The sequence below is a fragment of the Onychomys torridus genome, chromosome 4, assembly GCF_903995425.1.
Source record: "Onychomys torridus chromosome 4, mOncTor1.1, whole genome shotgun sequence".
Classification (NCBI taxonomy): Eukaryota; Metazoa; Chordata; class Mammalia; order Rodentia; family Cricetidae; genus Onychomys; species Onychomys torridus.
Genome location: NC_050446.1, coordinates 108,961,298 through 108,981,174, shown reverse-complemented (window position 1 = coordinate 108,981,174; position 19,877 = coordinate 108,961,298). Strand labels below are relative to the sequence as shown.

Here is a 19,877-nt window from a genome sequence, read left to right as displayed (position 1 = left end):
TAATCTGTTCTTCTCTAGGCAGGCAGACGGACTGGACATTGTCAGCTGAGCTCAGTGAGAACCATTTTGGTCTTTCTAACCATTGTAAATGGAATACATTTGTAACATGAAGAGTTATTTTTTATGTGTATGGGTTTTTGCTTGCATATGTATCTGTGTACCATAGTGCATCACTGAGGTCAGAAGAGGGCTTTGCATCCCTTGGAACTAGATGGTTGTGAGTTGATATGTAGGTACCAAGAATCGAAACTGTGTCTTGGAAGAACAGCCAGTGTTCTTCACAGCTAAGCCACATCTCTAGCCCACAAATTTGTGACATTGTGAGGCTCTGCATTTGTGGCTAATTGATACAACAGTAGTTACAAAACAAACCTAACCCTATTGAGTTCATCTTTGGAGTAGCTTTCCAATGAGATCTGCCCTTGTCACCACACTTCAAATGTCAACTAGAGCCTCTGCCATTGGTTCACTTCCTATTCTACCCCATTGTCCCCTTTATTTTACATCATACTTCCATTCCTACACATTTGACAGTTCACGTGTTTACTATTTCTGTGATGGATGGAGATCTTTTGCTCACTTCTTTACTGGTGTTTACTAAATATCTAAAACACTGGTAGATAGTAGGTGCTTAGCATGTAATTGTTTAATCAGCACATAAAAATTTACTAATGCAATTGGTATTTTCCCAGTCTAAGATAACTAGGAAAAAAGTTGAACAGGATTAGAACTCCAAGGTTGTGGCCCCAGTCTGTCTTTAGACTACCTGGCTCCACTGAGAAGGAAGTGACCAGGGTATGTTCTGAACACTGTGCTTTTCTAACCACAGAAAAAAAGACTGTAAATCGTGAATTTCTCTTTCTTCCCATACTCTGATAGTATTGTGCATTTAACTAATTTTTATTTTGTTTTAATTTACTTTGAGAGTTTTAAATATAGAGATGTGGCTTTATCCTTAGTATTACCTTATCAATATTTATAAAATTGTATGTTACCATCAATGCTCATTCCTCTTAGTCATACTATTGGTTATTTAAACATATTTACTTTAGTAATTATTGCTGTTGCTTGGTACTAACTTACTAAAATCAAAACAATTTCTATGTTAAATTAAAAACTATATTAAGGGCCACCCCAGGAATAACAATTCCCTTACAAGGGAGAAATTTGATGTCTTTGTGGCATTTATCAGCTCAGGATTCTCAAAGTTAAGCTTCAAATAGTTACGCTAATATTTTGGTGTTGTCTTTTCATTACTTACAACATGAATATCAGATGTTACTTTAAGGGTCACACACACACACACACACACACACACACACACACACACACACACGTCATGATCTGAATAAAAATAGCATTCATGGCAGTTTCTTTCAGAGCCATCGGTAAAACACCCCATCGTGGTTCTCTGTCCAGATATCTGAAAACTTTTTCTTGGCTTCTGGCTTTGAACAAAGTTTAGAGTAACAACAAGGCTTCATTGTGCCCTGAGATTTCTGTAAGGCAACATTCATTCAAGTGTTGATCTGCATCGCATGGTCCAAGAATAACAACAGTTATTTATATAATTTTATCCTTGTTTCTGTTTTTTCCTATCCATTTCACCCTTTCACCCACTCCTGCTGAAGCATGGCAGCCTGTTTGGTGTGGGGGCAGGAACACATGGAGATAGTTTCCTTTTTTCTCCCAGTCTGAGGATGGGGTAGATATTGTACCTTTTCTTTTAACAATACTATTTATGTTTGAAATTTAGTATCATTGAAGTAATGAACTAAATTTGTCTCCCAAGGATACATTTATTGAACAGAGAGCTGAATTCAATTTAAATTAAGGAGAGGTCAGGAGACTCAGGACTGTGACATACTATATAACCTTAAGTGTTTTGACAAATGGAAAGGTCAGGTATGTCATCAAAAGCCAACAACTAGATTGGCATCATGTATTTGGGGTGTTTTCTGTCTTTATGTCCATAAATCTAGAGGAGCATGTTCAGTCCTACTGAGAAAACTGCCATTGATGGAGTAGCTTGAGTAAGGTTGTTTGGAACTGAAAGTTCATGTCCACGTGATGGTCTGTGTACCCTAACTACTCCATCAGTAACTTCAGCTGAAATGTTCTGAAGTGTAAACTAAGTGTCAACAAGTTTTATATAAAAAGAAGGTCTAAAATAATTTAAAAATCAAATTCCTAGATACTTCCATCTGTAGAGATACAGTGTTAGTTATGGATCCAGGAATTTTTCTATGTTCAGTGGCAGAGCTGGTGGAGGGCAAAAGAGCTGGGACTATCCACAGATGACACACAGCTGTGCAATCATCCATAGAAGAAAGGCTAGCAGGTCAGTGAAAGTGTGTAGGAGAGCAAGGCAAGTTTCAGCTACTCAAGCGAAAACTTTCACACGATTAGTTTGTAAGTAAATTTGGGGGTTGTGGATTGCTAAGCCACATGGAAAATGCTGTTGCATATTGTCCATGATCCATGTGGTGTGGTCAGAACTGCAAGCAGAATGAACTTTGGCTTTAGCTTGGGAGACTGTCCAAATATAGCCAAGAATGGATGTTAGGGCAAGAGAAAGGATATCAAGCAGAGTGATCCAGCAGTAGAGCTTTGCCATGAGATCAATGTATTAGACTAGGAGAAGGCAACAGTTTGGTGTCGGCATGTCTAGGCTGTGGCTCTCTGGGACCAAAATGGAGCCACTGCCAAGTGTAAGTTGCTCTTTCAGAAGGTGAAGACTGTTAGCATATCAGGAAGTGGGTAGAGGAGAGGAAGCCAGTAAATGGGAAAATTTGTGAAGATAGATAAAACAGTGGGCAACTGAAGTGCCTAATCCTGTGGGAACATTCTGGGAACACATACACACTACATCTCAGAGTGAATCTACCCACAGGTGTAGGAGTTGACAATTCCAGTTTGCTGGGTGGTAATGAAAGCCCAGCAGCAAGAACACACACACACACACACACACACACACACAAAAAAAAAAAAAAAAAAAAAAAAAAAAAGATGGTGGTTGGTGATCATGTGAAAGCCCAGGCCCTTGTCAAAGTTCTCTGGAAAATCAAAGTTTGAGCCAGTAACCAGGCAACAGCTGAATGCAGGAGACTCCTGTGCTGAGAAACACTTCCAGATTTTCCATCAATGCTCACAATACAATACATCTAAGCAAAGAATATACAGTAAGCAGTCAAATGACTCAGGTGAGATACCAAATAATGTCCCTAGCTAGTTTTATCCTTTTGCATCTCATTCTGCACTTGGGTTACTATTGTCTATATAAAACAAGAGTTATAGTGATTCAATGTTACCTTCTAGAAGATTTTTAGGAAAGAAATGTACAAATATGAGTACATAAAAGTCCTTTGTAAACAATAAAGCACCATGCAAATGGTTTCTATTATGCTGAATTTGCACAGCTAGCTGAAAATAGCATCCAGTCTATTGTCTGTAGTTGTAAACTGGCTTAAACAGGAAATGTTTGAACATGGACCACATGAACATGATCCTTAAGACTGATTTGTCTGAATAAGCACACAAATGTAAATTAAGCTTTAGATGGCCAGTTGAAATCACATGGCTGCAGTTAGAAGATACTCCTACATCAAACTCTGGAAAATTTGCAGACAACCAACCCATAAGTGACTGAGTAACTTACCAGAAAGGGAACACTTCTCCCCTTGCCCCCTTATTTTCACCAAGTCAGAGATAGAAGCTGTCTCTAATTCCCATTCTATGTATCTATTCTAGGATGAAAAACTTTGAAACAAGTGATTTGGCATTTTCTCCTAAAAGGAATTTTGGAGACAACAGTGGGCTTGCTGAATATGTGGCCCAAGCCATAGACCCCTCTCTCAGCTGGGACGACATCAAATGGCTCAGAGGATTGACATCACTGCCTATTGTTGTAAAGGGCATTTTGAGAGGTTTGCTATTTCTCTACTTGGCTGATTGTATGGTCATTTCTAGATATGGTCATGGCAGGTTTTTAGAGAGAGTCATCATTAGGAAAAACGATATTACAAATTGAAAGATGTTTCAGCTCCCAATTCTCCCTCTCAAAACATTTATTATTATTTGTGGATCACATATGCCTTTATGTCTTCTTGTAGCTTGCAATCACTTTCCCGAAGACTATCCCTTTCATCTTCCAGCATTACCACCTTTCTTCTTATCCTTATGGATCATCTGGCTCATTTCTTCAGGATTGTATATTTTGCAAATAATAGAAAGTTGTTTACTAGATAAAATGTTCAGTGAAAACAATGAGTCTCCCTAATGAGAAAGATCCCAAAGCAGGATCAAGACAGTAGTGTTTGAAAGGAAGTTATTCATACATGTAAAGTTTATACTGTCTAGTTTTTCTGTAACTATTTATTTCCCTTATTTATCAAACAAAAATCATCTCTATGACAACAACTGTATCGAGTGACACATATACCCAGCCTGGACTGGAGGAAGAGCTGTAGAGTTCTGAGGAGCCAAGTTCTCATCAATTCACAGGTCTTCACTGAGAAGTCATATGGATAGACTGAGAGCATCTCGTTTCTTTTCTTTTTCTTTTTACCAGAAGAGCAGAGATTATGTTTTCAGGAATGAGAAACCATGGGTAGCTGGGAAGTTCTAGAAGAATCATCCACCATTACTACCATTTTAAGACTTGCATTTTAATGAGGGCAAATTGGAATGCAAGATGTAATCTGCTGCTGTGGTTAAACTCTGCCCTGGGAGAACATTAACTAAGCTCCCAGCACGTGCTCCTCACAGTATTTGGTCTTTACTAGAACTCACGCTAACAAACAAATAGCATGGATGAGCAAAGGCATGATGCTTCATAGAGTTTCTTTTCTTTTTTTAGAAAACTGATTATTTTTTACTTTCATGAATAGGTTTTGTTTTGAAGAAACACTTCTCTATAGCTTTTTTCACATATACTAAGTTAAGAAGCTCTTAAAGAATATTATTTCACTACCCTTGGATTATTTTCAAAAGTGTTGACATGTATCTACAATATTTTACTTCTTAAACTTAGGCAAGTAACTGTAGCCCCAAGTGTTTGACATTAGCTCTCAAAGCCTTGAATTTGGCTTTGGTAATGTAATATAGAAAGTAATACATGATCAAGACAGCACACGATGATATTATCCTCTCACCATTGTCTTTCTTAAACACTAAACTTACTTAAGTGCAAAGCACAAATACAGAATGCCATGGCATGTTCTCTGAGGATTAGTGAAAATGTCAAAGATTTGTAAATATTTGGCCAAGCCAGAACATTTTGACCCTTTAAATAGCTTTTTCATCTTGGTTATAAAATAAATAATTAAATAGTAAAATGCAAAATCATGGACAGATTCCATAAGCCATTAACAACTAGGAACCCTTTTATCTCATCCTGTTTCTTCCTGTCTTACACACTCATAATCCAGTCAGAGAAAACCAATCTATCATTGCCCAATAGCCCACAATGCCTAGACAATGTGGAGACTTACTCTGAATGATCCAGATGACAAACTTCTTTAAAGAATCCTTTCTTCAAATGGAAGACCCTTTCTAATCTTATCCTGACTAGCGTAGGACATCATTGTTTCAAAACATTCAACAAATGAAATGAATCTTGCCTGACTTTTACTACCTGCTCATCTCGGTAGCACCTGCTTCTTTTTATCTTAGGAAGATAAAAATAGCAGTTCATATTGATCTGAGGGTTCAACATGAGTTAGGCACTTTCTCAACATTCAACTCTTTTATGCCAAGAACTGACAGAATGAGGATTACTGTCCCCACTGGGTGGTTGAGGACATTGACACTCAGAAGGTAAGTGACTCTCTGCTAATATGGCAGGTGGGCTCCTTGAAGGCAAATGGAAAAACTGCACACATGCTCAGCTCTGGACTTTTAAAATATTACTTACATTTTTTTATACACTTTGGTTGGGTAGCTAGATAGCCAGAAGCAGAAACAGCATGCCAGAATGTATTTTTAGCTACATCATAACATACCATATCTCCTTATTTAGTAGAAAATATGTAAATACCATTGCTGTACAGTGTTAAGTGTGGTGGCATCTGCCAGTCACAGGTGACTATATAAGTTAATAAAGATTAAAGTACAATTCCAGTTGCTCAGTTAAGAGACCACATTTCAATTTAAAAAAAAAATTTAGTTAGCATGCAAGGTATTGGGCTCCATTATGGCATGTTGAAGCAAATTTGAACCTGTCTTGGGTGGGCTTCTTCCCTAATTCTCTCCCCCATCCCCTTGGCCTCCTTTCTACACTTCTGTGCTCACCACCCTCCTTTCTGGTTGTATAGTATGTGTTCTATTTCTTCCTTTCTCTTTTTCAGTACCTTCTTGTCATGCTATCATACCCTCCTTTCTGTTTTTGTGGCCTACACCCATATAGATACATATATGTGAACACTGAAGCCAGCATCTGCATTTGAGAGAGAACACACATGTCTGTGAGTCTAGGTCCCCTTGCTTAATTAATAATTATTTTAAGATCCAACCATTTTCCTGAAAATTTCATTTTTCTCTATAGTTGAGTAAAATTCCATTGTGTGTGTGTGTGTGTGTGTGTGTGTGTGTGTGTGTGTGTATGAGATCTTTATTATCCATTCATGATTTAGTGAACAGCTAGGCTGGTCCCATTTCTCAGCTATCATGAATACAGCAGAAATCTACATGAGTGTGCAAGTATCTGTGTAAGAAGATCTAAAGACCTTTGGGACTAGGCCCAGGAGTGGCTTAGCTGGGTTACTTGGTGGTTCCATTTGTTGTGTTTTTAGTTTTTGAGAATTCTCCACACTTCCTCCATGGGTCTGCATTAGTTTTTACTCCCCCTAGTGAATGAGTGTTTCTGTTTCCTCATACCCTCTCCAGTATTTGTTGTCCTTTGATTTCTTGATGATAGTCTTTTTTTTTTTTTTTTTTGATAGTCTTTTTGACTAGAGTGAGATAGACTTGCCCAGTGGTATTAATTTACATTTCCTCACTGGGTAAAGGGTTTGAACAATTTAAAATACTTATTGGCCATTCATGTTCTTTGTTCAAGGACCGCCTCTTCTGTTCATCATCCTGTACTGACTGGGAGTTTTGTTTGTGTGGTACTTTTAAAACATTTATTATTTATTTTTAACTAAAATTTTACTTCATGTGTGTGAGTGTTTTGCCTTCATGTGTGCTTGTGTGCTATATGCATATAGTTCCTGTAGAGGACAGAAGAGGGGTCAGACCTCCTGGAACTAGAGCTATAGACAGATGCCAGTGGGTGCTGGGAATCTAACTCAGGTCCTCTGGAGGAGCAGCCAAGGCTCTCCACTGCTGAGCCATCTTTCCAGCTCCTGGTACTTAAAATTTTCAGTTTTAAAAATATATATCTTCTAGATATTAACATGCTGTTTGAAGTATAGCCAACATTTCCCCCCTTTCTATGGGGAGTCTTCCTATTTTGTTGATAGTTTCTATTGTTGTCCAGAAACTATATAATTTCATATAGTTCCATTTGTTAATCCCTGGGATTTTTCCTGGGTAATTGAAGTCTTGTTCACCAAATCATTGTCTGATACACACACACACACACACACACACACACACACACACACACACACAGTTTTTTTTGTTTGGGAATATTAAATATATTAATTATAGGTAAAAACTATAGATATTGTAGTCACAGAATAGAGTGTAATTGCAAACCATTCTCACCATGCCCATTTGGCTTTTACATGGTCTTGGAGATTAGAACTCTGGTCCTCAGTCTTGTATGGCAAGTGCCCAGACTAACTTCTGAGTAGCTTAAAAGGAAAAGTAGAGAAAGAGGTATAAAACACTAAAAGTATGATAGCTGAAAGTAAAAATGAAATGATCGAGTGGTTGAAAGAAAGGCAGCAGCACTTCCTTGGGTGTAGAACAGCAGTGACAAATGAGACCAAGAGAGCAAGCACCACAGTCAAGTCGATGAATGGGATGCAGAGGACCTTAAATGGCAATATCCAACTGGCACACATTTTAGATGGAAAATACACAAGGAAAGGACAGGAAGAAAATGTTAGAAAAGTTCTAAGTTTTGGTGATATAATCATTATACTAAGAAAACAAATCGTACCTTATCGCAGATGAAATGGCAGAAAAATAAAATAGATATAAAGAGAGAAAAATCAAGAAAAGAATTTATTATGAAGGATGCAGGCCAGGCCAGACTGTCATCTGTCTTCAGGTTAACAAATGGGTTCCAGCAAACAAGGGAATAGTCTGTTAGGTTCTGTGGGAAAACAATTGCTCAGGTTAGTGTGTTACAGCTCATGCAGGGATTACACAAAGAAAGGGGCGGTCCAGGGCTGCCAGTCTGGTTCTCATTGATCTCTTCTTGGGCAGCTGCACATGAGTATATGACAAACAAAATGTAAACCAAAGAAGAGCTTACATCCATCCGTTTGTAAGATGTTCAAAGCAGAGAAAGCAAGAGAATGAAGGTAGGCGCTGAGGCCAGAGAGTAACCACCGCCAAACAAGAAGGTAAGGGGCTCCAGGCAGCTGACTTAGGAGAGGTGATCAGCTGACTCAAAGGGGTTAGCTAGAATAGTGGAAAGATTTGAGAATATAGCAAAGTCTCATAGTAACTGGCACAAGAGAAAGACAATTAGAACTCGAGGGAAGTCAAGTAATGTACCAAAGCATGTATGTCCAAATAGTAAGCAACAACAAAATGCAAAATAGGGCTGGGGGTTGATGGGAGGGAAGTGACTAGTGTGTTGGGAAGCCATCTTGAAATCCTTTTCCCTCCACAGGTTCAACAATTTCTTTTAAAAAGTGAAAACAATATATCTAAAACAATTAAATTATGAACAGATGCAGTATTTCCTTTTTCTATCCAAATGATTGACAGTTTTCATCAGTGCCAGTAATCTGTCATAGTAAATAATACTCCAGTTATATTGAGATGACTCATCCAGTAATGTCCAACAGTAAGAACTCTTAAATTCACCGAAGGAATACATTTAAACCAGTCACTCATTTGAAAAGAAAATGAACATTTTCTCCTTTTAGAAAGTCTTCAGGGCCATCAATCAGAGCTTTTGCACATTAATTTTATTTTATTATTTAAAAATACAAATTAGAAAGGTAATTATTCTATTTTTATTTTCATATATTTGTATTATTTCTTCCTTTACTCTCCTCTCTCCAAATACCCTGTGATCCTCCTTTCAAATTGATGGCCTCTTTTTCTTTTAATTAATAATTCTACACACACACACACACACACACACACACACACACACACACTCAGACATACAAGTTTTAGGTAGGCTTTCTACTGCTGTAATAAGCTATTATGACCAAAAGTAACTTGGTGTAGGGGTATTTGCTTTGCCTATGACCTTGGTCTATAGGGCCAGAAGGAGGTGGTGCTTCTTGCCATTGTATGTGACTTCTTATAAGGAAAGGGAGTTGGGTCACATGGGTCCTTTTTTTTTTTTTTTTTAATCTTGGTATGATCAGACATTAGATGACCTAGGAATTGAATCTGGGTCCTTTGGAACATCAGTCTCAGTGAGCCATCTCTCTTTCCCTTTTGTTTTTCTTTAAATATTCATTTATTATGTATACAGTGTTCTGCCTGCATTTATCCCCGCAGGCCAGATGGGGACACCAGATCTCCTTATAGGTGGTTGTGAGCTACCATGTGGTTGTTGGGAATTGAACTCATGACCTCGGAAATGATAATCCATGTGAGTCTATTTACTGAGTAACAGGGATTTATTAAGATATAAATTGAGGAAATACACTCATCAATACAGAATGGAGAAACAGCTAAAGTGGTTCTCTGATCTTACTGGGAGCGAATCCGCCTTGAAGGCAGGAGCAGGGAGAAGGGTATGTGACCCTTCCTCCTACGTTATAAGAGGTCACAAACAATGGCAAGAAGCACTGCCTCTTTGGGCCCAATAGCCCAAGGTAATAGGGTGGAGCAAATACCACCACAACTTGGGGAGGAAGGGGTTCATTTCAGCTCATAGTTCCACATCACAGTCCATCATGAAGAGAAGACAGGGCAAGAACCTGGAGGCAGGAACTGATGCAGGGTCATGGAGGAATGCTTCTTAGTGGCTTGCTCCCCCTGGCTTTCTTATCCTGCTTTCTTATATACCCGAGCACCACTTGTCCAGAGGTTGCATCACCCACCAAAGGGCTGGGGTCTCCTACATCAGTCATCAGTCAAGAAAATGCCCCATAGGCTTGCCCAAAAGCCTATCTGGTGGAAGTATTTTCTCCATTGAGATTTCTTATTTTCACACAAAGCTAGCTCACATGCATGTCTTTTAGTGCTGCCACTTGTTATTTCTGCAGGGCTTTGTTTTCCAGGATTTCAACCTTGCACCAAGGCTGTGCAAGGTGTCACAGTGTAATAAATAATTGGGTGCATTTCAATGACCAAAGCACTAAACAAGATGAGTGGGAATGAGGTCTTCCTCCTTCTATAGTCATGTTGGAGATTCGAAGTCCAAGCCTTTTGTCCAGTGGCTGTTTGCATGGGATGATATTTTGTTTTTTTCCAGGTGACGATGCTAAAGAAGCTGTGACACACGGTGTGGATGGGATCTTGGTGTCCAATCATGGGGCTCGACAACTGGATGGAGTGCCAGCTACAGTGAGTTTCCACTGGGATTTCTCCACATTTCTCTTTTTTAAATCAGGGATCTGTATATGTCTACTGAGTGTGTGTGTGTGTGTGTGTGTGTGTGTGTGTGTGTGTGTGTGTGAATCATTTATGGTAAATGGTGTGACATTATGTAAGATCTCAGATTTTCAGTGGTACAGAATTATCTAAGTTAGCAAATGCAATTATTATTTTTTTACTAGCCCAATATGTCTATTTATAAACTCATGAAAACTGATCCTTCTAATTAGTAAGGCAGGGATTATTTTTTGTGGGCACAGGTATATCAGTAGGTGACATATGAGCTGGAGAAGGAGAGAGATGATTCAGACATGATAATCCAAAGGAAATGAAGGAACACACAATGGTAGGGTCACAAAAGCCTCTGAGGAGGAATAATTTAACATAGCAGTAGTGCAAATTGACGTTTCGTTGAACCAGCAGGATGATTTGGCTAAGTTTGCAGACAACTTGAGTTCATTTTATGACAGAGTACAAGCCAGCAAGGAGCACTCGTGTGTACAGGGCAGCCAGCAGGGAGCTCTGGTGTGCACAGGGCACTCACATGGTGTTTCCACAGCACTGCAGGGTACGGCCAACCAAGTCTGTATACAGTGGGATTAGCAGCCTAAGATCTGAAGTCATAAAGCTAGAGGTTGTAAGCCCCTTTTGACATAGATTTAGTCCCACAGACACAGCATTCTGGGTGATGTGAAATGTGGCCTGCAGGTAAAAAGGGGTGGAAAGTGATGCCCTCCTTAGAGCAGGGTGGAGAAGCTGCTCACAGCTCAAAGTGCCTGGCCAGATTTATGCCTCACTTGTGCACGAAGACATAGGCTTAGTGTGCGGGCCAAATTAAGTTTGTTTTCTAAAAATAAAATATAAATCTTCTGAAATCAAATCTAACTAGATTTTAAGGGGAAAATATCTAAATGGTGTGGTTTCTTTCCCTCTGGCCAAGGGCATATGGAAACTTATCTCAAAGGGCTTTTGAGTTGTGGTCTCAGAGACTGTTTTAAAGAAAACAATGCCCCCTCCTTTTGCATGCCGTGTGTATGAGAGGATATACCTGCCTAGGTTTTGCCTCATGCTTACAGCAAATTTCAGGCCCATGATCATGAGAGAAATCTATGAAAGCACTCAGTCTGTGGCAAATGGTGTTTGCCCCTTGGTGTATGGGTTTTGAGGTGAGCGGTCAAAGATTTAAAAGAAGGCTATGGTATAAGCCTTTGCACTAGATGCATAGAAGGTCTTACTGTCCTGCAGACATCGTTACATCATAACCCAGGGTACAGACCTGGTATGATAGCATGGGAGGAGTTTTGAAATAGGAGGCTTGAATTGGAGTTATTTTCTTGCCTCCCCGTAATGTAAGAGAGACAGAGGGGCAAGTCACTCAGACTCTTAGGCCTGAACCTCTCCTGGTATTGTGTTGGTTCCATAAAGAATATGCCTGGACTGTACGATTCTACATTTTTCTACTTCACAAGCATTCCCTTGTACAGAGAAAAACTTGCCGCTTCAATTTCTGAACCAGGAATTGAACGTCAGTTTATCTTGATTCATTATTCTCTGTCCTGTATGAGTCCTTTGAATATTCTCTTTTGTAAACAGAGGAGGAGCTTTTCTGTCTTGACTATCCAGTCCCAAATAAACACACAAAAGCTTATATTAATTACGAAGTGTTTGGTCGATAGCTCAGGCTTATTACCAACTAGCTCTTGGATTTAAATTAACCCATATCTATTAATCTATGTTTTGTCATGTGGCCCGTGGCTTTATCAGTCCTCTAGCATCTGCTTCTTGGGCAGCTCACATGTGTCTCTCTTGACTCTATCCTTCTTCATCTGAGTTCCCAGTTTGATTGTCACACCTAACTTTATTCTACCTTACTGTAGCCCAAACAGCATTACCATTAACCAATGAGAGGAATGCATATCCACAGCCCACAGAAGGATCATCCTACAGTACTCTATTTTTTTTCAAATTTGCATTGCTTTTTGATGCCAACTAAACACTAAGTACTTCAGATTTGCAGATATAATGATTTTTTCTCCACAGTAAATTTCCCATCTGCCAAACACTTTCACTGAATAAGCGTCTGTACTGTTAAGTTGATGCCTCTCAAGTTGAGTCCTTGGGCATGTTCTACACCATCTCACAATGTTTTTAGAGGGGTGCTTGGGACTAGAGGGGACACTCGATGGTAGAGTGATTGCCTAGCATAGAGGAGACCCTAAGTTCAAATTCTCGGACCAGTACTACAAAAATACAAAATGAATTGCAGAGGTATGTTTTATATGATTCATCCTTGAGAGGTACTTTGTATATGAATTGCCTTTTTTTTTTTTAAGATTTACTTACTTATTATGTATACAGTGTTCTATCTACATGCATGCTTGCAGGCCAGAAGAGGGCACAAGATCTCTTTATGGATGGTTGTGAGCTACCATGTGGTTTCTGGGACTTGAACTCAGGACCTCTGGAAGGACAGCCAGTGCTCTTAACCGCTGAGCCATCTCTCCAGCCCCATGAATTGGCTTTTATGGTATAACAAAGAAATCTGGACTCACTGGCTAAAACTACTCCCATTTATTTATGTCCCAGTTTTATTAAGTTGAGATTTGGGTCTGAGAACAGTGAGGTGGTGGGTTCTGGTCTTGGCTGGGCTCAGTCCTGATTGTATGGGGTCAGGTGCTTGTGCAGTACACCAGCCTGGTAGAGGAGAATCTCACTGTCTCACATCTCCTGGTTTGTCTTCATGAAGGAGCAGGTTTCTTCAAGAGTCATGCCAGTTCTTAAGATCTAAGCTCAGAAGCAAAACATTGTTAGAATCTCTCCTGTTCCATTGGTGAATGCTAACCACCATTCAGATTCCCACCCCACCTCCCTTACCCTAAGGATACCCTAGAGAGCATAATCCCACTATGGATTGTGTGTGGGGGATCACTGGAGCCATTTGGGGGCTTGCTAAATCTCTGGGCTGGTGATTTTCTGATTGTGCTGGGTAGAAGCCCTGGAGGGGTGTGGGGTATGGTTTGGGAGAGCAGCAGCTGGGATTCAGTTACCCCCACTTCAACTACAGCAGCATGTCTAAAGTTCAGCTCCTTTGGTTGGAACATTTGAGTGTCCTTCTTCTTGAATAAACATGGATGCACTATGGATGCATAGGAAAGGAAAAAAAGGAACTGTCAATAGGGCTGTAGCTAGTGGGCTTATCTGCTCTATTTATGTATTCAGTCTGCCTGGATCACTCTATTCTATGCAGTGTGTGCCTAGTGAGAGTGCAGCTCTGGGAAAAAAGGGACACTAGAATTGCTCAGTGTTGGATGGGACTTACCTGTCCACAGACACAGAGACACGAATGCAGGCTCTGTTTTATATTCCAGGATTCATGTCTTAAGTGTCCTTATTAGTGTACTTTTAGGTCAGGTTAGGCACTGGAAATAACCTAAACAGACTTGATTTGTGTGACTTTGAAAATGTGTATTGAACCCAAGCTAGCTAATATTTTTCTTTGGTTCTGGTTTCAAATGGGGAAATATGCTTAATTATGGCTTGCATCATGGCTTGGAAATTGTAGCATTTATATGTTGATGTAACTCGCCTGAATGTAAAAGGGGACTATGTATAGGTAAGAGAACGTATGTAAATGGATCCGAAGCATGTTTGGCAAGGCATGGAAGCCAAAAGGGAAAGGGGAAAATTACACTACCTGCCAAACATTTAGGGGCCACTTGCCAAGGGTTGCCTCCACTTCCTCCAAATTGTAGCTGTGTTTGGTTTTCAGCCTTTTACATAAAACTCTATTTAAGTTTAGCCACTAAACTTCTAGGAGAGAAGTAGGAAAGCCTTTGAGTGATTTCAGCACAATTATTTCTGGAAAAAGAGTAGTTTAAGTGTGTGGTGGCTTTCACAGCATACATAAATGGAGTCAGGACTTCATTTCAGATATAAACGTTTTGGGACAAATGTGAATAATTTCCATAAATTTTCACCTACATCTAATGAGCCAGTTGTATCACATACTACTGTGGCTCTACGGGGAAAAAAGCCAGTGATTTAAACTGACAATTGTTCCCTTGAAACACCCTGCTACTGGGATCTTCTGATTCAGGCTTGGGACCAGCCTGCTGGCTGGGATATAAGTTTCAGGTCCAGCTGGGCAAGGTTAGACAGCTCTGCCTCCTGAATAGTCTTCCTGGGTCAAAGCTCTGATGGAACAAGATCTGGGGATTCCTATCTCATGGCAAATGACAGAAGCGCAAACCTACAAAGAAATAGCTTCAGGTCTGTGGCCAGAAATGACCCTGCTCACATATGACTGGCCAAAGTGGGAAATAATCACCAAAGTCAATGTCAAGGAGTAGGTCAATATGCTTCTGTCTATTTAAATGGGAGAAACGACATGCATTTAGAGAAGTATGGGGCATTGTGAAGGATAATATACACTACCACCTCACCCTTGTGAGGTTCTTGTATTCTCTGTGGTAAACTAAACCCATTGTCAATGTCCAATTTCAACAGGGATCTTCAAGGTTCACATGGTTGTATTCCTGAAACTGAGAGTAAAGTGTATTATTCATAGTTACCTCATGCTTATCTAGATGTAAAGTATGTTAGAAGAGGATGTCAGAGAGAAGCCATGCTTGCATGCTTTCTACACCATTGCTTACAACATCCAGTGTGCATTTTACCCATTGATCTCCAGTAAACAATACTAAGAATACTTTATATAAGTAAGATATTTCACTTATTTTTTATAAAAGAGGGAGCCATGGAAGATAGTGATTTAGAATGGTGTGTACTATTTTTAGACATAATATTTACATTTAAATATCAGAAGTAGAAAAATTAATGCCAGACTTTGAAGACATAGAGGCTACTCAATTCTGAATTCACATGAGTTTCTAGTTCCTAGTATTTGCATTTTTCTTCCTGGAGAAATGATTCCGTCATCAACCTTAAACCCACTGGTTCCTTTTCTCTCTGAGCTTTAATTGGGTGGGTTTGAAGTCATTGGAGGTGAAATTGATCAGGAGTTTTTACACAAACATTGTCACACTGTCCCTCTTCTCTCCCTAGATTGATGCCCTGCCAGAAATCGTTGAGGCTGTGGAAGGGAAGGTGGAAGTCTTCCTAGATGGGGGTGTAAGGAAAGGCACCGATGTTCTCAAAGCTCTGGCCTTGGGAGCCAAGGCTGTGTTTGTGGGGAGACCCATCATATGGGGCTTGGCTTTCCAGGTAATTGGACAAGAAAATAAACAAATAAAACAAAATCCTTCAATAGTGAAATAGAATCGAACTAGTTTACCCAATACTTTAATATTTGTTACTTGCTTAGGGAGAAAAAGGTGTTCGAGATGTCCTTGAGATACTGAAGGAAGAATTCCGGCTGGCCATGGCTCTGAGCGGTAAGGCTCCACACTTCTTGAAGTTGCGTCAGAGCAACGCAGTAACTGATAGACACTAACTTACTAGAAGAAAGAATTATTTGAGTTCCTGGTTTCAGAGACATTCGGTCCATCACCCTGGGGAGAACTTTGTGAGGCTCATGGCTGAAACTAAACTAGGGGCTAAGTCATAACCTTGGGAGCCTTGGCCTTAATACCTACTTCCACCCTCTAGTCTCCACCTCCAAAAGGCTGCAGAGCCTCCAATGTGGCACCACCACAGGTACTGAAAATAGGAGCCTGTGGAGAGCACTCCAGATTCAAATCACAGCAGGCCCTTATCTTCACTTACTGCTTTTTTGTTTTCTGTGGGCTTTCGAAGCCAGGGTCCTTGGAAGAGAGAAGATATGAGGAGGAAGAAAACAGATTGTTTGGGCCACCAGACTTGCAATTGGCTTTATATTTATGGCTCGGGCACAGCACTCTTGGGTGGGAGATTTACAGTGTGCCTAGTTACTTAGCCTTCATCTTTGACAATCCTATCAGGGATGTCTTCATGAGCAAGAGCACTTTCAAGGTAGGTATAGAGCCATTTTTTTTCTCACTTATTAATATATGAGTGCATAGATCCAACTGGCCAGACAGTCCTTCTAAAATTCTACCCATCTAAAACCAAGTCCCTAACTCTCTGTTACATCTGCAGCCTCTCACTCCCAGGTCACTCTCATTCCAAAGTTTCATTTGCTCTGGTCCAAAGCTCTCAACATTTGCCTTTCCTTTCACATCTTGACATCCTTAGGGGTTGCACATTACAGTGTCATTTTAATCTGACCCATTTCGTCACATCAACTGCCACCATGTGGCTGTCCCATCATTATTTCCCTCTTGCAGTGGGTATTGGGATCTACTTCTCTGACTTTGTCTACTTCTCCCACTCTCCTTTGCTCACAGAAACCAGATAGCCATCTTAAACATTAATTTAGCTCATGTTCTTCTTGGATCAGAACACTCCAATGATTCTTGACTTAGTCAGCATATTGGTGACATTATTAAGGCCACTCCATGTAGTTAAAAGGGAGGTTTATTTTGTGGGGTAGCTTACAAATGAAGGGATAGGTTGCAGGGTCTGGGAAAGGGATGGCACAGTCCGGCAGTGTTCTATGGAGAACTCTGCTCAGTCTACCTCCAGCGTCCAGGGTCCTGGAACCAAGAGGGGCCTCTCCTCTTGACCCTGGGTCTTCAGGGTCCTCTCTCAGCCCTGCCTTGTAGGCGTGACCATTACCGGAGCCTCAATGGGAGTTGGAACTTCCAGGCCAAGGCTGGAATGGCTACCCACTACAATCAGCATAGATGCCAAAGTCCTTACAATAGTTTATAAGGGCCTTATCACCCTTTCAGTCACAGCTGTGACCCCTGCTGTGCCTGTTACTGTCCTGAGGTTTCATTTGCCTCTTAAAGGTTCCTTGATTATCAGACAAGTTCTAGCCTGGTGGCCTCTGTGCTGGATCTTCCCATTTCCTTGGTGCTCCCCAGATGTCTACATGAAGAGTTCCTCCACCCTTCAGTTTTTCATGTACATTTTTCATTCACAAAAGGACCACCTTGACTATTCATCTGTCTCCAAGTTCCAGCTTTCTGTTCCTGTTCTTCCATTCTTTTTCTTAAGAATCTGTCACTATTCATAAATCATCTGTCACACAACTTATTTATAAACCAACACACATTATGTATTTTATGTTTCCCCTCTAGATTATAAAACGTGTGACCAGGGATCTTTCCATCTTTTATCTCATTGCAGAGTTTGCAATGTTTAGAGTGGTGCCTGGCACACAAACAATAAATGTTTGTTAAAAGAATTAGTAAGTGCTGTGTTTACTATGGATGGCTTAGAGTTTGACTCAAAATGGACCTTTAGCTGATGTGTGTGTGTGTGTGTGTGTGTGTGTGTGTGTGTGTGTAGGGGGAAAGCTTTGAGTGAATTACCAGCTTCCCTATTTGAAGTGGAAGTGAGATTCATTTTTTGTGATCCACAAGGTCCCAGTCATTCTGATAGCTACAACTCCCTAGACTGTCTCCCTGCTACTGTGCAACCTGAGCTTGCCAGGACGTTCAGGAGAAGAATGCCATTCTGTGAATCCTCACTACACATTTTAATTTGCTGCAGACATATCCTAAACGAGAGCTTTCAGCCTCCGGCTGTCTATTAAATGTGGCAGAAAGAATACACTCTTTGTGTTAATAAAAATATGTGCCAGTCATTTTGTATTAAGGACTGTTTAGGTAATAAAAATGGTCTCATGCCACATAAGATTTGGCAAGCCTACCTTGAATCATAAACCTTACATTTGTCAAGTTTTACATTCCTTGGGAAAACGATTACCTGCCTGATTATTATTGCATTCATTTCATATTAAATGTACGCATTATTTTTTTCAGGGTGCCAGAATGTGAAAGTCATCGACAAGACATTGGTGAGGAAAAATCCTTTGGCTGTTTCCAAGATCTGACAGTGCACAATATTTTCCCATCTGTATTATTTTTTTTCCAGCATGTATTACTTGACAAAGAGACACTGTGCAGAGGGTGACCACAGACTGTAACTCCCCACTTCAATACAAAGGGTGTCCTTCTTCTCTAACAAAATAGCGATCCCTTTTCATTCATTGCTTTTGACTTTTCAATGGGTGTCCTAGGAACCTTTTAGAAAGAAATGGACTTGCATCCTGGAAATATATTAACTGTTAAAAAGAAAACATTGAAAATGTGTTTAGACAACGTCATCCCCTGGCAGGCTGAAGTGCTGGGAAACAAAAGCTATCCTCTGGTAAAATTGGAGGTAGTATGCTGAAGTCAAAGATAATGACCTCACTGTTTATTAACCTGTCTTATGTTTAGATTTCCTTAAGACAGTGGTTCTTACAGTGTGCACTGGGCTTTGAAATGCTGGAAATGCCCAAAGAAATATGAGGTTTGGATCTGCCATGTTGAGAAAATAGCACTAGGTAGAATTGAAATGGATGGTGATAATTTGTGATTTTCTAGAGACTTTTTGTCTTTTAGCACCCTAGTTCTTTGAAAGTAGATTTCCAGCCACTATATTAAGTGTCTGAATACATCTGAATGTTGTGTACTAGTCACTTCATTTGAAAAAGATGTGTTCAGTCCACTTGGGGAAATATGGAACTATTTTCATTTTTGAACTCTGTCTCCTTATTCCCATTTTTGAGGTGTTGATTTCCCAGTTCCCCTAGAACCTTTCTGGATTCTCTCATTCTCTTCATTTATACTCACATTCAGGGTCAAGTACTTATTTTGTGCTTTGTATTCATGGTGAATAAAGATTAGAAACTTTTGTTCAGAAGGAAGCAAAAACTACAGTAATTTTCTTGATTGTTGGTGTTGCCTTCTTTGTTTTTCCTATGTAATGCCATGCTTCCTTGGGCATTGGGCAGTGGAGACACTCTACCATGCCAACTGAAGACCATATAAGTGATGACGGTTCTCACTTGCACCTTGCCTTTCTTGTACCTATGCCTCAGGACTCACCCTGTGGCAGAGCTTGACTCAGAATATACTTCATTCGTCTCATTGAATGCTACTTAAAGGACACAATTTTGAAGGTAAAGTTGTTAGTGTTTTAAAGACAACAACCAAAGAGCATAACACCCTGGACATGAGAACCCTTCTGAATGTGGAACCCAGGACACTGGGAAGGTAACAACGCAGGGCTATTAGTTTTGGTTCCAAAAAGAGTTTTCTGCAATGGGAAGCACATTTGGCTTCTGAAGTAATTTTATTCAAACATCAAGTGTTGAATGAAGC

General features: G+C 40.0%; 1 protein-coding gene across 1 annotated transcript in view; it reads left to right on the top strand.

The window, feature by feature from the left end:
* Positions 1-19,427, top strand: part of Hao1 (hydroxyacid oxidase 1) — a 46,342-nt gene extending 26,915 nt beyond the window's left edge. The window contains exons 4-8 of the mRNA XM_036183226.1: positions 3,751-3,926; positions 10,562-10,653; positions 15,748-15,906; positions 16,007-16,076; positions 18,492-19,427. Coding sequence (XP_036039119.1) covers positions 3,751-3,926; positions 10,562-10,653; positions 15,748-15,906; positions 16,007-16,076; positions 18,492-18,562 — 568 coding nt within the window. The 3' untranslated portion in view covers positions 18,563-19,427. The remainder of the gene's footprint in view (positions 1-3,750; positions 3,927-10,561; positions 10,654-15,747; positions 15,907-16,006; positions 16,077-18,491) is intronic.
* Positions 19,428-19,877: the final 450 nt, after the last annotated feature.